Source organism: Aptenodytes patagonicus, chromosome 7 (genome assembly GCF_965638725.1).
Source record: "Aptenodytes patagonicus chromosome 7, bAptPat1.pri.cur, whole genome shotgun sequence".
Classification (NCBI taxonomy): domain Eukaryota; kingdom Metazoa; phylum Chordata; class Aves; order Sphenisciformes; family Spheniscidae; genus Aptenodytes; species Aptenodytes patagonicus.
Window position 1 is genome coordinate 28,192,687 of NC_134955.1, and position 16,876 is coordinate 28,209,562.

Below are 16,876 nucleotides of genomic sequence, written 5' to 3' on the forward strand. Positions count from 1 at the left end.
GCTCCCCACTGTAGTGCAAGACTCAACTGGCCATATCTTCTCTCAGTCATTTAAAAAACTCTGTCTTAGTTTTCCACAACTGTGGATTTTATTATTAAAATATAATTGAAAGTAGGTGAGCACAGTCAAGAAATTCAATGTAGCACCTAAACACACAATATGGTAGCATGGAAGACATACTACTAGTAAGATTTTTGTATCAGCTTCATGAAATTGCACAATTTTTTGTTTAAATGAAACTGAAAGAATTTCTGATCTGTGCCCTAAAGTGCCATATAACTCAAGGGCCTAACCACATAACCAAAGTCCTTCTTACTGAAAAATACATAAAGTAGTAGTTATCAGCAGTGTAAGTTAAATAGGTCCTGTGGCTCCTAACGTGACTTCTGGAGAGCTGGTAACAATTCGCCAACCAAGTCATTCTCTTGACTAGCCATCCCTCTATTCCATCTCTCTGTAAATTCTAATATAATAAATAAAACCAGCTTAACAAATGCAGTAGTACATACTTGCGAAAGACATGATGCCCCCAAAACCTTCACTGCTGTTGTTGGAGACAGTAGAGTTTGGGGAGCTGGCCCTGGAATCTGAATCTGCATCAGAATCATTGGCCAGTTTTAAACTGTTTGGACGGAGTAACTTCTGAGACCTTTAAAGAAATTAAGTACAACTGTTATTAGTATTCCTCCTTCCCGCCCCAAATCAACACGTTGTCTGATTGTGGGAGATCGATGCCGGTCTCATTCCTCACCAGTTTTCACCACACTACCCTTACCTTGTGGGAAAGAAAAAAAAAGAAAAAAAAGAAAAATTAGAAGCAAGAGAATTGAAGCATCTTTGCATTCAGGCTTTTATTACTTTTCAGGGCATGCTGAAAACTTGTCTGCAAAAGGGCATTGGTGGATTTGGGGGTGAAAGGCTTCTGCTTGGACAGCAATAACAAGAAAACCCAATGTCATCAATCACTATAGTATCTTTCCCCCAAAACACAAAGCTTCACACAAAAAGAAAAAAAATTGCTCAAAGGTTTCCAGAAATCAGTAGGTGATATACTAAATGTTTCTAGGAAGAACTGATAATTCTGTTAGCTCCTACTGCTTACATAAAAGCAAGGAACTGAGGGAGTTGAGCAAGTGCCTTTACTCAAACCAGAAGGGTTTACAGAATTTCAGTATTAAATGGAAACGATCAACAATACATTTCAGGTGCAAAAGACATCTGAAGGAACGAACGTTAAACTACATGAAGCAGATGGAAACCCCAACAGTGCTGTACAGAAGGGCAGGAGACAAGGAGGACTCACCTGCTTCCATTGAGATTCTGGTTAAATCTTGGGGTGTAGCTCTCTTCCTGCTCATCATCTTCATCCTCTGTAGGAAAACCATACTGTGGTTCAAAGTACGGATTGTCATACTCTCGCTTCCTCACCACCCCTTCTGAGGAGCTCATGCTGCCAGCTGCGTTGTCACCCTCACGACGATCCAAACTTATCTTGGGAAAGCTTGGTTGCAGTGGCAAGGAAGGGAGATGGTTTGAAAATCCAGCAACCAACTTCTCTTCCATTTCTGCTGAATCTGCTGACTCCTGTGGACCAGTCAAATCATTGATCTGTTCGCTAATTTGCGTTACGTACAACTGAAGGGCAGGACAAGAACAATTATTTCAAACTGGGAAGTCTGCAGGGTCCTTGCTGTTTGTTACTGGGCCCTGACCCCATCCCCACTGTCAGTGGCTATAATCTAGGATTTTATACATGCTGCAGTATTTGTGCATTGTTCTAGGGACTTACTCCCCTGTAAAACAGATCTTACTGGTAAGTGTTAGCTCAGGATAACAGCTGTCCATTACCCTGTTCTGTGGTTATGCAAGCAACTCCCATTCTTCCTAAACGACCACAGATTCATGAGTTTTCCCATCCCACTCCCTGCCTCTCTAATGCACCAGGTCTTTCCAGACTCTGTAAAAGCAATTCCTGCAGTCACAACCTGGACCACTGCTCTCTGTTAATGCTGCATTTTTCAATGCATGGGAGCTTTTGTGTACAGGAATGCTCTATCCCAGCATAAAAGGGTACCAGTAAACTCCACCTTGCTCAGAAAGTCTAGAAAGAGCATGCAATTTAATCTGTGCATGGTTTCACAGTCCTATTAGCTTTTGCCCTTCTCAGAAAGAACCACATGCATTCTCCCATTCTTTATATCCTAATACACTGATCTTGGGGCTGAACTCATCTCAGTACACACATGATTCACTCCATGGATGACAGTGCTGGGGCTGCTACTGGCTGTAGTACTGGAACTTGAACGAGGCTGGTTGTTCTCTTGGGAGTTTTCACTGTCCATGGCCTGTTCATCGAGATCCCCTGAATATTCTTGAAAATCATCAAATTCCACTTCACTAGCATCACCAAGGGCTGCATGAGTCAGGGGGTCAACATCTGCAAACACATCATTTTGCATTAAAGAACACTGCCTTCCTCAGCCTTTTGCCCATCTAACTAAAAATCCCTAGCAAATGAAGACTGCTCGGTAGAATGAACTTGCATAAAAGATTAGGTTGTAAAGGGCCTTTGGAGGTCATCTATTCCAACTCTCTGCTCAAAGCAGGGGTAACTTCAAAGTTAAAGCAGGTTGCTCAGGGCCTTGTTCTACTGAGTTCTGAAAGTCTCCAAGGCTTGACATTCTACTGTGAACCTGGGAACCTGTTTAACTATACTAACCGTGAAGATCTTTTCCTTATGTCCAAGCAGAATTTCTTTTGTTGCAACTTATGATTATTACCTCTTGTCCTTGGGACATAGGAAATGTGTTGGCATTCCTAGATTTAATTTATTGAAAAAAGTGAGTTTCCCACTCTCACAAGAGAAGCTATTGCTGCAGCCTCCATATAAGCCACAGAGAATGCATCTCCTGTCCCCACTAGGATAGAGTGACTCATTAAAGCCAGCACTGAGAATCAATATGCAGGTGCAGGAGAAAGCTCGTACTCTGCTGCCCGTACTCTGCTGCCCGTATTGCACAGTATCTACTGGCAGCAGCAGGTTGTTTCCAGACCTAGTGAGCCAGTTTTGTTCAGCAGCACCTATTTCTGTTCTTCCTCCTTGCAGTGTCCTTTGGAGGGCATTGTTTATAAGCAGGAGAAGTGTCTTTTTTCAGCCTACCCCTGGATATTGAAGAAGGAGTATAGAAGACACTTTTACCTCAGAGCAAGACTACAATGGAACAATACTTTGCTCTGATTCAGGGACTTAGGGGAGGCATTTTTCCCACAGTGCAGATGAATGGGGAAGAGGAACCTATGTGGACCTTGTGAAAGTACAGCTCGAAGTTACTCACTTGGGGTATCGCCATTAATGTCACATTTCATCATCTCACTGACAAAGTCACCAAGGGAGGAGTAGGAGGAACTTGAGTCATCATAGTCGACACTGTCACTGCCACTGCCACAACAGGTGAGAAAGAGAGATGAGTGGCAGCACAACAGCAACAGCAGGGCCTGATGTTTCAAAGATGTGAATCAGCACCGTTTTCATGGGCCTCTTAAAAAACTCATGATACTACAGTCTCTACAAACAAATTTCTGGCAAGAGTCAGAAGCCAGCTTCATGAAAGTCAGAGCAAATGAAATAACTTTGAGGTACGTCAAGAGACATATGGGAAGACATTTAAAGGCTTTCAGCAAAGTTAATGAGGTCAAGCATAAGTGAGCAGGGAGTAGTGTATTATTTCTCAGTGTGTGTGTGGATGTGTAGGACGACTTTAAGGGAACTGGAAATCACAAGTAAAAGCATTCCCTTTTTATACTAATGATAAATCCCACTCAGTCAGCATCACTGGTGCTTTGTAGAACGTAAAAGATATGCAAGACCAAGCCTAAAAGATCTCACAGGCTAGCAGAGAATGAAGGATAATAAAACTAGATGCAAAACTCTGGGAAATATGGCCAAAACTACTATAACAAAAAAAGTTTACTCTTTTTACTGAACACACAAGGAGTCTCAAGCAGTAGGTAGTACTAACAAGCTTTGCATAACTATGTGCACTGAGCAGAGATTTGAAAGAGTGGTAGGATGGGTAGGAGTACTTGTAGTACTGCAACAGAAATAACCGGAGAAAGAACAGCATGGAAGAAAAAAGCATTAGGGTGGGAGGAAATATCAAATGTCAAGCGGCATATGGGTAGCAAAAGAAAACAGGAAAATACAAATGGAGAATCACATTAAATGAAGGCTTAAGAATACACTAGCAAAGGGTTAAGAGGTTGCTGTGATGACAAAGCAGTGAGACAATTTACTTCAGTGTCAGTATTCTGCCCAGACAGAAGAAATGAAACAGCAGCCTGGCAGGCTAAAGGAAAAGTCTGCAAATGAGAAGTAGGAGGCCCAGCAATCTGAAGTAACTATCACGTGACTAGGGTTATGCTCCCCACTAACCTGTCATCAGTGGGATCAGAGTCTGTTTCTTTCTCTACTGTGACATTCAGCGCTTCAGCCAGCTGTGAATTACTGTCATAGACACGATAGTGGATGGGCTGCAGCTGGTGAGCATACCACTTTGGTTTGTCACCAATCAGTGCTGGGTCAAACATGCCTGCACAACAAAACAAGGAGAGAGTTAATTGAACTCATTTATTGGTGTCAAAGGCTTCATTCACAGTGAGGCTACCCCCACTAAGTCTTGCACAAAGGAAGGGACAGTCTCTACTCTAAGTAGCCTACAAGACGACTTCTCCGTAACCAAACAAGACAAGAGGTAAAATTAATGGGAGGAGTGAGTGGCTAATAGCAGGGCTAACTTGGTAGAAACACATGAGGACATACATAAAAATAGAAAAGTGTTCCTTGAACTGGATTTCCCTGCCCAGCAGGAATAACATGGTGTAAAATTAAGTCCTTCCCTAGAATCTCTCTGCTTTTTAAGTTCTTGCATTACATCCAAGTGCAGGAAAGGCAAGACCAAAACTTACTGTTATGAATTCTTTGGAAAGCATAGTTAGTAGGGTTGAGTGACCATTCTCCAAAGTATTCTACTGCCTGTGTCCTGGAAAGCTTATCTGCAAAAGGTGTTTGCTTCGGCCTAGAGGCAAGAAAAGAATTTGCCTGGAAGGCCACCACTGGTCGCGGGAAGAGACGAAGAGTGCGAGTATGCATCTGGAAACCTTGCAAAACATTTGGCGAGTTGAAGAATCTCACCATAGCAACCCTAAAAAGAAACAGAGGCCAATATATCAGATAAAAACACAAAACACAACAGAAAAGACAACAGAGAGCCTTTAAAAGGTATGCAGTAGGCAATGTTTCAAACCTTTGAAGAATGGTAACCCAGTACGAAAAACTAAGTATTCTTAGATAACACTTGTCTTTAAAAAAAGAAAAAAAAAAAAACCAAAACAAGAAATTACTTTGTTTTAATTCACCACCTCATCACCAAGACCCACCCAATGAGGGACATTGTTCTCATATCCACTAGCTGAGGTGACAACTAAGTCTCCAGCTTTTTTTGTAGTTCAAGGCTTGTGATTTAAGCTGAGGATACAATATCAGACTGACAAGTCCAGGTAAAGTGGATGATCTGTAGGAAAATGCAAGAAACAAAACACCCCCTCAAGATACATAGTTATGTTCATGCAGTTAATAGATCTGAGATAAACGCTGTAATTTCTGCTCTTTCTTTCCCACGATGTAAAGTAGAACCTGGCACATGCTGCTTCCACCACAGGACCCATAGAAGTGTCTGTGCAAACTTTATGAAGACTCAACACTACCTTCCTGTTCAGCCTCACCTGGTAGCCACATCCACAGAGTCCACATCATTTCCATAGATCAGAGGGTTGAATTCTGTGGAGGGAGTAGACTGCAAATCATTCTGTGGTCTTCCCAGCAGCAGTGGCACCTCCTGCCCCTCTTGGAACTTCTCTAGATTAAGAATGGGCTGAGTATTCAGACTCATGCTGGCCAGTGCCTAACAAAGGACAACATTATGCACACATTCAGCAAGAAAAGTTACTCAAGGAAGAGAGAGATCAGAGCTACCCTGCCCTCTAGGCAATTGCAACATTGTGCATGCTCCATTACTTTGTCTTAAACCATCTCCTACGCTGAGTCACAAATATCTCCAGGCCCTCCTTTATGTGGATTGTCAAAATGATCTCCTCAATGCTGAAACAGTCCTGGAGCCAGCCAAGGGGTAGCACAAAAGTCTACTTTGCCAGATCATTCATGACATGAAAACAGATAGTCCAAATTGGACTACTAGTAGTATGGCACTGTGTACAACTTATTGTAGAGTTATTCCCATGTGTAATTTGAATACATCTTGGTACCTAGAGGCCTTGAAACTTGCCTTACAACTTGGCTTCAACCAGGGAGTTTGATATCCCAGGACAATGTGGAGACACCTTTACACAGGCATCTGCCTGTATCCCTGCAAACCTCCACTTCCCATCTGAATGAGGTCTTAATCTCTCCATAAAGCTACCATCCTCTTCAACCCTTGTAACATCTTCAAGGATATGCACTGGAGCAGCACAAGTGCTAAATCAGTCCTGGACACTCAGACCTAACGTAAGTCTTCCTCATTTCTCCCATTTGCCCACTGAGTCTTCATCTTTTTATTTCAAAAATAAATAAATATATAAAACAAAACAAAAACCAAAACTCCAAAGGAAAATGGTAAAATGGAAAATTGAGGGGAAAAGAATAAAATAAAGAACCTTGTTGTCAGGAGTGAGCAGCTGTTTCTGAGTGATTGCAGTCATGCTAACCAGACACTGGAGGCAAGATGGAAGATCATATGATAACACCAGCAGCCCATCAGAGCCAAGACGAACACATGACCACAGAGAAACAAATGGAAGGGAAAAAAAAAAAATATATCTATTACTACCAAATATCACAAATGAGAGGAAATAAAAGGGACCACAAAATATGCACATCTTGGGAGAGAGGTCTAACTGCCCCACCCCCAGACGTTCATATCTGGCCACTTTGGAAAGTGGAAAGGCTGCTGTCCTTATTGATGCAGCTAAGAACTTTCTACTGCAGTTTAAAATCCTGAATTTTATTCATTGACACTAAGACCCAAAGGCACACAAAAGTGTTAACCTTAGTGACGTGGGCCACAATTTAGTCTTCTCTACTTTGTACAGCAACCAGTAGCGCTCCTTCTCTTTTGCCAATGGTCAACTCTTAATGATAATGCCTATAGGAATACATAGGGATGTAATATGAATTTGGGTGAACACTCTGAGAATTTTAAATGTGTCTTCAAGGAAATTGCAATTTGTTCTTCTGATACCCAACTTTGCCCTAGTGAGAGAGTTTTGCTGAATAGTGCCTGAAATTGCAAGGGGGTGAGGCAGAAGTGGGGGGAAGGTGGATCTAACAAAACTCCAAGCAACGCTTCGCTTCCATCTGTGCTGACAGCAGGTACAGGGGTATCATAGAGGTTACACACTTTGCTCTCCTGGTCTACGAGGAGAGAGAAAGAACAGAACTCATCACATTAGTAACACACTTTACCTTTAGATACTGCATGCAGCATGCATAAGGAAAACAGAAATAAAGAGATAAAACCTGCTTGACACAATCAGCCAGGATGACCCAAGCCGATTAATGGCTTAGCAGGACCTGAGAGGAGAGACTGAGACCTCACACACAGATCTGTGAATGGAGGGGAAACAAAGATGATCATAGCTTGATGGATCAAGTCAGAGTTTGAAGCCCACATGGCAAATGTAAAGGAGGAATCTGGAACTTTCTGCACCACCTGGAAACAAGTTAGCCCCAAACAATAGTAAAAAACAGAAACCATTTGTTGCGTCCAGGAGCATTTCACATTATCCCTCACCTGGCTAAGAAATTAACTGCAGTTATAAGCCTCAGTGACCACTCACTTCTCCAGATTAAGTCTCTCCATTAAGACAGAAAAGCAGCAACTGGATACCTACCACTTAACATCTGTATCAATTGATATTGCTTTTCAAGCTCAAAATGCTGTTGTATTCTAACATGGGGGATGTTCTAACTAACTACAGGATGTAGTCCTGTGCCTCCCCTACAAATGACAAAGGTGGAAGAAGCAGAGACAGCAAAAGATGAAACAGGTAACAAAAATTACAGTGAAGTCCTCTGGAGAAACTACAGAGAGATCTGAAACAAGATAAAAGTCTCAGATTTAGCTTAGTCAGGAGAAGACAATGTTAAAGTCATACAGCTCAGGGAGCTCAAAAGAAGGCACCTCTATAACGTTGTTTAATCAGCCACCCTGTTGATTAGCCCACCTCCACATTCAGAGAAGTAGACCTCTCCATGACTGACCAAGGGGCACCTTCTTGAACAAGAGTGTTCTAGTAGTCTGATAAGTTTTCACATCCATCTGATGTGCCAGGATACACACCTGTTTTTAACACACTTTGCTTTGCATTTGCTGACTTGCATTCTTGTCCAGTATAGCAGAAGAGCTGTGCAAGACTACATCTTGCTAAGTTCTACTGAATCCGAGTCCTTTCCCCAAAGTGCTTATTACCTGTTTCAGATGCTTTTTCAGTTCTGAAGCTTCTGGTTCTGGCAGTGCTGGCAAAGATTCTGCATTTGTGGGAACGATCACCTGGAATTAAGCACAGCAACAGACTAAAAATTCCCCAGCTGTAGTCATTTCCAAAACAGAATCTCCTGAATCTCCACCACTCCAGAGACCGAGGAATAAAAGCATAAAGTAAAATAATTAATAAAAAAACCCCACAACACAACCCACACACACAGACACCTGCATCAATACTTTGCTTTTCACTTCTTTATGGTTGTTATTGTTTACAATATCACAAACAACAGAGGAATTACTTTATCATTTACCACAAAAAAGAGAAGTTTGAATGAACCCACACTCATCCTTTGGAATTTCCATCAATTAGATGATGTTATAACACATTACCCTTGAAATAGCCTTGCTCATGCCCCAGTAGAAAGCGGGATACATAGTCCCATTTGAATCATGACAACCAATGCTGCTGGAAGGCTCTTATCATAGAATCATAGAATCATTGAGGTTGGAAAAGACCTCTAAGATCATCGAGTCCAACCGTCAACCCAACACCACCATGCCCACTAAACCATGTCCCTGAGCGCCTCATCTACACGTCTTTTAAATACTTCCAGGGATGGTGATTCTACCACTTCCCTGGGCAGCCTGTTCCAATGCTTGACAACCCTTTCGGTGAAGAAATTTTTCCTTACATCCAATCTAAACCTCCCCTGCCGCAACTTGAGGCCATTTCCTCTCGTCCTATCACTTGTTACTTCGGAGAAAAGACCAACACCCACCTCGCTACAACCTCCTTTCAGGTAGTTGTAGAGAGCGATGAGGTCTCCCCTCAGCCTCCTTTTCTCCAGGCTGAACAGCCCCAGTTCCCTCAGCCGCTCCTCATAAGACTTGTTCTCCAGACCCCTCACCAGCCTCGTTGCCCTTCTCTGGACACGCTCCAGCACCTCGATGTCCTTCTTGTAGTGAGGGGCCCAAAACTGAACACAGTATTCAAGGTGCGGCCTCACCAGGGCCGAGTACAGGGGCACGATCACTTCCCTCCTCCTGCTGGCCACACTAGTTCCGATACAGGCCAGGATGCCATTGGCCTTCTTGGCCACCTGGGCACACTGCCGGCTCATGTTCAGCCGGCTGTCGACCAGCACCCCCAGGTCCTTCTCTGCTGGGCAGCTTTCCAGCCACTCTTCCCCAAGCCTGTAGCGCTGCATGGGGTTGTTGTGGCCGAAGTGCAGGACCCGGCACTTGGCCTTGTTGAACCTCATACAGTTGGCCTCGGCCCATCGATCCAGCCTGTCCAGGTCCCTCTGCAGGGCCTTCCTACCCTCGAGCAGATCAACACTCCCGCCCAGCTTGGTGTCATCTGCAAACTTACTGAGGGTGCACTCAATCCCCTCATCCAGATCATCAATAAAGATATTAAACAAGACCGGCCCCAGTACTGAGCCCTGGGAAACACCGCTCGTGACCGGCCACCAACTGGATGTAACTCCATTCACCGATTGGTTATCAGATTGGTTTTCTTAGGTAGGGCTATAAGAGACAGGGTCACAATTACTCAGGAAGACAGCTTTATCATTTGTTTGAGGATTTATCTTCTAATGATATAGCCACATGGATTAACTGAAAAAGAATGCCTTGTGAGCAAAAGAAATGGGGAACTTGAGACACAACAAGGAACGGAATCCTAAAGTTTAAGGCGGGAGTGGCAAAGGCAGACTGAGGCCAGGCATTCTTAAATTCTCAGTGGGTACATTGATGAAAGTGCACAGTTCCCTGGAAACAAAGCCACAAGTCCTTATGGGCACCACTTACCCTATTGGTATCCAGGTCAATAAGCCATACATCATCAGGCATTTTGAAATCCAGTTTGTAAAGGAAGAAACTTGCTGGAACACCAATGATATAAGGTGTAGGGGCTAGAAGCAACTGAGAGAAAGAGAGACTTTAATAAGGACACGATATGCATTTGATATCACCATGTTCTTCCCAAATATTTATTTATTAACTACAGTATGTTTATAGCAGAGGAGACGACACACAAAGCATTGATAAATCAGTAATTAATTCCATACAATAGAAACATTTAAACAAAAAAGAAGAATAAAAGCTCCTGCTCAGAGAGCTTCAATTTTCATGGAGAAGAAAATAAATTTCCGCTTCCCGTATCACCTCCCAGGGATGTAATTTATATGGCTGCATGGCTCTCTGGAAAAAACTTAGCTAATCTAATAGTTTGCCACATCTATCATGGACCAAGAAAAAAGATGTTCAGAGTAAGAGCCTAACTAGAGAAGTAGCAAGTCACAGATGAATACACCCTCAGCTCAAACTGAGTCTGTGCCATTGTAAATATGGCTTCACCCTTGCAAGGGCTTCACCCTTACCCTTGTAATGGTAGTTTGGTTTCAAAACAATAACATCTCTAGGAAGCAGAAGAAACGGACGCATTTTTTCAAATGTACATGGAAAACCTAAAGGGAAATTCAGGTTGTTTCTGATAATGGAATCAGCAGAGGGAAAAGCTTTAAATCAGTAAGGCATGTAGCAGCTTGAGACCAGTGGCTTGGGAGGCTAATTTATTCTTTAAATCTAGAAGAGTTGGTCACCTCCAAGGGGCAGTACAAGAACAAACCTGCAGCATCAGTTGCAGGATAGCACTGAAGTAGTAAGATGGCCTGAATTCTATCTTTCCAAGCAAAATAATGAGCTCCTGCAGAGAGCTGACTATTGGTAAAATCCAGGGTCCCAGCTAAAGTAACTCAACACTTCATATTTCTGAGGAGAATAAATTGCAGTCAATAGTTTCTAAATGCTGAATCAAGAGCCCTCAAGTGTCCTTAAATATTACTCTGGACTCTCCCTAACAAACCTTAATACTCAGCTGGGGGGGGCGGTAAATACTCATCATAATATTGTGGATCTATGGCCTTTCAGTCCATTGCTTGTGAACTGCTGTGAACTACTGCTTTGAAGCATACTATTCACTAAGCATGCTTTGAAGATATCCTAAATAAGTGGTGTTACCTACGATTTAAATAGTGCTGCTCAAAGAACGTTCTTTGCAAGGCAGACTTTGCTACAATCCCTGAGAAAACAGCAGGGAAGGAAATAAGGACTACTCCTATATGAGTTTCAGACATTACAGAAACATCCTTTGGAAAAGACCAATAAAGGAAAAATATATACCTGTTCTGCAGAGGCCATGCAGGTGGGAAGCAGAGGGATCACTGGGAACATGTACTCTAATGGGTAGATCATAGCCACAAAGGCCATCACAGACATTGAGAGCGCATTATAATCTCGGGACTGCAATACAACCTGCAACCAAAGAAACTCACATTAGCACTGCAGCAACCATTCCCTTCTAATACTCCCCCCAGGGGTATACAAAGATCACAGCCTGCAGGCCTCTGATTTGATGGCTGTGAACTGGATGACCCTCCATTAATCTGTCTGAAAACAAGTTTCAGGTGTTTTTTTGAGTGAGAACAAAACTTTTCAAAACGGGAACCTCAGAAGGAGCTATTCCTTCCCCCCGCAGACAAACTGATTCCAGGCAGTGCAGGAGACAGCTGTTCTACACGTCCAGCCTACCCTGGTTTTGAAGAGGGCAGAGCGTCCTACATACCTCTCAAAGATCAACTCTTCCCTTCTTACCTTGTGCTCCAGAAGGATGCAGGTCAGCACCTGCAGGCAGGCATCCACTCCCAACAACTCCAAAGGCAGATGTAATGGAAAATCCACCAAGGTGAAGCGGGATGGATCAGGAAGAGCAAAGGTCAAAGCTGGCTGCAACTCATGGGGCAAGACTTCCACATCCACCCGCTTCTGACCAGCAACAGGCATCGGTGAACGGAGCAGCCGGTATATCCAGGCCTCAATCTCCCGCAAGTCGTGTAGCAATGCACTAGACTTTTCTTCCACCAGGAGGGAGCCTGTGAAAATCCGCCACATTGTATCCCTGTACAGGGAGAACAACAAGGTTAATACTCCAAGAGCTTCACGTGACAGCCATTCCACAAGGCTCTTCCAGGGAAAGGGCAGATCCACTGAGAATTAAAAGATGCAGCTAACAAACATTTGGTCACACATGGGAATGGAAGGTAGGGATTTAAGCCTACTGAAACAACCACTGTGGGGAAGTATAAATCTTTCTGTGGCAGGAATCAACACAAGTATGTCACTTCCACCTGAGAGTTAATTCATTCTTTTAAAGGGTTCAGTTAGGTCCAGATCTCTGAAGATCTCTCATCGCCCTGGTGCTTGAAATTCAGCATGCACATAGGATACTCTCGTATCTCGTCCAGAATTGTGGCAGACTTATTGACTGTAAGATTCTGCTTCCAGCAGTCCTACAAACCTTTGCAAGAATAGGAACTAAACCCAAGATAACAAAAATATGCCACACCAAGATCTCCCAGATGTTTTGGCATGATAAAATACTCTTTTTCACCCTATCCTAAATTGCATTGTATCATTCTTAAGAGCGGACTAACCCATGGCAGAAGTGGATGCATTTCAGCTGAGAATATAAATTTCTGAAAGCTGTCTAGAAAGTATTTTGGGTACCTCAGCAAAATAAGCAGCAATTCTTCCATGCCCTAAGCTAGCAATCTACAAACTTGTAGCTCACAGACGGACTGGCCAAAATGCATTTACAGCATTGCTCAGGGCCTTCAGAGCTTCAAAACTTGAAACTGGGTCTGACAAGGGAAGCAAAGTGGCTTGCCTACTTCAGCCCTTAATGTTGTAGCACAGTGAAGGCTGCAAACCTGCTGCAGCCATTCTGCAAAAAACTTCAGCCTGGTAAGTATCTTCAGCTACTATAGTAGATCCCTTAGAATGGTATGGGTTCAAATTAGAGGTTCTACCTTACAGTTCACAACTTAAAAAAATTAAGAAAAAGAAAAAAAGATTGTAACACTGAAGGCTTCAGAAAGGAAGAAAAGTTAGAGAAATTTGGAGGGGTAAAAAGAAGGGCAATTTGAGATTATGCTGAGTAAGTGATACACCTCTCAGGACCTGTGATGCTTCTCATCCTCCACTCTTCCTTCAGCTGCTAGTAATGCACAGGACATTAGGTTGTTAACAGGCATGCTCAGCCTTTTGCAAGCCGTAAGGATTCAGTTTCACCTTTATTCTGCCACCACTTCAAAACTGTTCTACTTTTCCAGGTCACGGCTTGCAAACCACATGGTAATTCAAACCTGCTGCTTTACTTTTACCAGAGATGTATGATCAGCATTCCTTCTCTTGCCCTCCTCATCTGTCACTCAGTTCTTCTCTTTAAGAATTATGTCCAACAAGAGCAAATTTTTCAAATACCACATGCCATTCAAACACTGGAATACTTTAGCACCCCTTTCAAAAGTCAGATGAGCTCACAGAGTTGAGGAGAATCATGAAATTTAGCTTTTTTCTGCCTCAGTAATTATCAGACTAAACCAAGTGACAAAATAAGCTCCCTTAATACATACTTCCACTGGAGGGGGGGGTGGAAGTTTTGTTCTGACAGAATAATTTTTTCCCCAACAGTCAGTGGATTCAGGTGATAAATCTGCTAATGCAGGAGTCAGTCATAAGCTCAGGACACTCTCCTAGAACTATTCCAGGGCAGTAACCCAAGAAGTAGGCTACTGCTCTGTGAACGGAACAGACTTCCCCTTTCATGCAAAATGTAAAGAGCTTATAAAGATGAAAATGATAGATGTCCTGTCATTTTTTGCTTTTGACAAGTTTAATTTGGAGTGTACCAAGCTACTTAGCTCACACTATGAGCTATCGCACAGTCCCATCCCTCTTACTATTGAGATAATGCCCTCCTTTCTCCAGAGATTCATTTTGTATTTTCTCTTTTCATTTAGCATATTGGAAAGGAAAATATCATCCTGAAATGTAGGTGTCAGGCACAATAGCACAGATAAACATCCATGACTGATACACATAAAGACATTGTTCCTTCTGTACCCTACAGTGCAACAGCTTTTGTTAGATACCCAACATTATAATAGCAGATATGTAAGATTACTACATTACATTAAAAATACACCAAGTTCCTGTTAATTTGCTGTTACCAACCCCCATTCCCACATGCTTCCTAGACAACTCCTTTGTTTTCCACCTCTCCTCCCTCTCCCCTTCAAATATTGTACTTTGATCTCTTTCAGCCGTTCCTGCTTCTCTAGTCTTTTTTCTCCCACACCGAAGTTCAGATTGTTTCATAAGCTCATTAAGCACACTTTCATCATTTCCCTCTTGCCCCAAGTGGAAATTCTCTCCGTTATTTCTTGGCTGTTTCTAATTTGCCAGGGAATCAGTCCTGACATACACTGCCATGGAGCTTATATGCCAAAGCAACAATAACAGCATCAGTGCTCAACTTCAGAAAAGATCGTGCTCCGTCAGTTGTTAGCAGGACAGTGCCTCCTTAGGCATATCAAAAATGAAAATCATACCAGGTTACAGAATAAGACAGAGAAGTTTTAAAGAAATCATCACAAAATTTTCCTTTTCCTACTGTGATCGTGGGTTAAAACAGCAAAAAGGTCAGCCATTGGTGTTTGGCTCCTTCTGCAACCACAGCTGCAGCCACAATTTGCTATGCAGACAATTGCAAGCCCTGGACACAAACAGTGGGAGGAAAAAGTTCTTTCTTCCCCCACAACATACCTCTGCACCCCACGAGGAATCCCCAACTTCTTGCCCAGCAATCTCTCACTACAGCAGTCCACAAGTCTCTTGAGGGTGTACAGACACTCACGAAAGGTGGAAAAGAAGGGATAATGACTAAGGATGCACAGAGAAGTCAGAGTGCTGTTCCGAGAGCGATGGCTGCCTTTGGCCAGACGCTTACTGCGTGGTGATCGATTCACATCTGGGGTAGACTCTGTACTTGGAGCCTGCAGTGAAGAACCGCTCTCCGAACTCTCAGTGCCCACTTCCTCTTGGGGTGCAGATGCATCCCCAGATTTGGGGATTTTCTGTCCCTCCCGAGCTCGATGCCCCCCTGTGCCTTCTCCCTTCTCCTTGGGTACTCGCTTCTGGAAGGAGCGGTAGAAGTTGACACAGATTCCATAGCGAATGACACCTGTATCCTTGTCTGTGAGCGTGAAGACAAAGGAAGTGTCATCACGGAAGCTCATGCGTTTTTGCCGCACGCTCAGGCATCCTTCTGGCTGGCAGAAGAATACAACGTCAGGTGGTAGAGGAAAGTCCACATGGTCTTCTAGAGGGTAACGTCGCAGCAGTTCAGGAGTCTGAGCAACACTATCACTACTTGGCTGCCTACAAAAAAAGCAAACAGAAAAAACATACATAGTTGACTAATGCCAATAAAAATCTTTGGTATCTCCCTACTAAGATGTCAGGAGCCTGTGGGCTCAGCTTCACCTTTGTTTCTTCTCTCCACTACTACCCAGGGAAAGTGCAGCTTCTCAGTCACTAGCCACAACGCTCAATCACTAGCACAAGGCCACAAATGCAGAATGGTTAAATAAAAAAGTCTATACCATCATTATCAAGGCCCAACAAGGAGCCTGTTCAAATTTGACCAAGAAAAGAATTTTCAGGAGTATGTTTTTCCCAGGAGAACATCGTATTGTCATGTTTCCCTGACTTTGATTTCCAAAATGAATTTAACCGCACAGGTCTCTGGGCAACACTTGGGTAGGAAATACACTGTCCCTCTCCAAATATAGTCAGATGAAAACCCCCTGGATTTCAGCCATTTATGAACAAGATGAAAAATTAAATGAGAAAATCCAGTATCAATTCCTAACTGGGAAAAACAAGAATTTACTAGGAAAGAACTCAGACAAAGGGTGGAATGATACAGACCTCATCCTGTAAAATTTTCATTAAAAAGTTCTAGCAACCATAGATACATATATTTCTGCGTTTGATTTTCAAGTTGGATTTGAAGCGTAAGTTACTATAAAAGCTGGGTAGTAACATGCAGACCTATTTAACACTGTGGCTCACCAACCTTTGTACCACAAATCACTAATGGAACACAAAAACAGAAAGGCAATACTGTTTATTCCTAATTTTCCACCAGAAGAACAGATTCTTTCAAGGTATTAACTATTTTCCTACCACTACTTTTCCATGAAAGTTACTGAAAAACTGCGGGAGAAATAGTATGAGATCCACATAGTGAAGGAAAAAAATATGTCCCCAGAAAAACCTCTCTTTGGTTTAACTCCTTTGCTTAAAGTCTGATCTCTCACCATTTTCTAAAGTAATTGGCATTTCGCATCATGTTTACTAAATGGGATGTAGGAGACCTGGCTCCACCATCACTCTCCTATGGGATCTCATACAAGACATTTTCTCAC

At 42.9% G+C, this 16,876-nt stretch overlaps 1 protein-coding gene across 23 annotated transcripts in view; it reads right to left on the bottom strand.

The window, feature by feature from the left end:
* Window positions 1-16,876, bottom strand: part of MADD (MAP kinase activating death domain) — a 79,073-nt gene that overhangs the window by 45,697 nt on the left and 16,500 nt on the right. For 13 of the 23 annotated variants that reach the window (XM_076344493.1, XM_076344487.1, XM_076344483.1 and 10 more), the window contains 13 exons: window positions 15,210-15,824; window positions 12,198-12,501; window positions 11,727-11,858; window positions 10,353-10,466; window positions 8,526-8,606; window positions 6,712-6,768; window positions 5,782-5,960; window positions 4,966-5,201; window positions 4,433-4,589; window positions 3,336-3,439; window positions 2,244-2,437; window positions 1,304-1,635; window positions 510-649 (listed from right to left, as the gene is read on the bottom strand). In XM_076344493.1, coding sequence (XP_076200608.1) covers window positions 510-649; window positions 1,304-1,635; window positions 2,244-2,437; window positions 3,336-3,439; window positions 4,433-4,589; window positions 4,966-5,201; window positions 5,782-5,960; window positions 6,712-6,768; window positions 8,526-8,606; window positions 10,353-10,466; window positions 11,727-11,858; window positions 12,198-12,501; window positions 15,210-15,824 — 2,645 coding nt within the window. The remainder of the gene's footprint in view (window positions 1-509; window positions 650-1,303; window positions 1,636-2,243; window positions 2,438-3,335; window positions 3,440-4,432; window positions 4,590-4,965; window positions 5,202-5,781; window positions 5,961-6,711; window positions 6,769-8,525; window positions 8,607-10,352; window positions 10,467-11,726; window positions 11,859-12,197; window positions 12,502-15,209; window positions 15,825-16,876) is intronic. The other 10 variants (XM_076344497.1, XM_076344494.1, XM_076344492.1 and 7 more) reach the window with 3 other exon arrangements.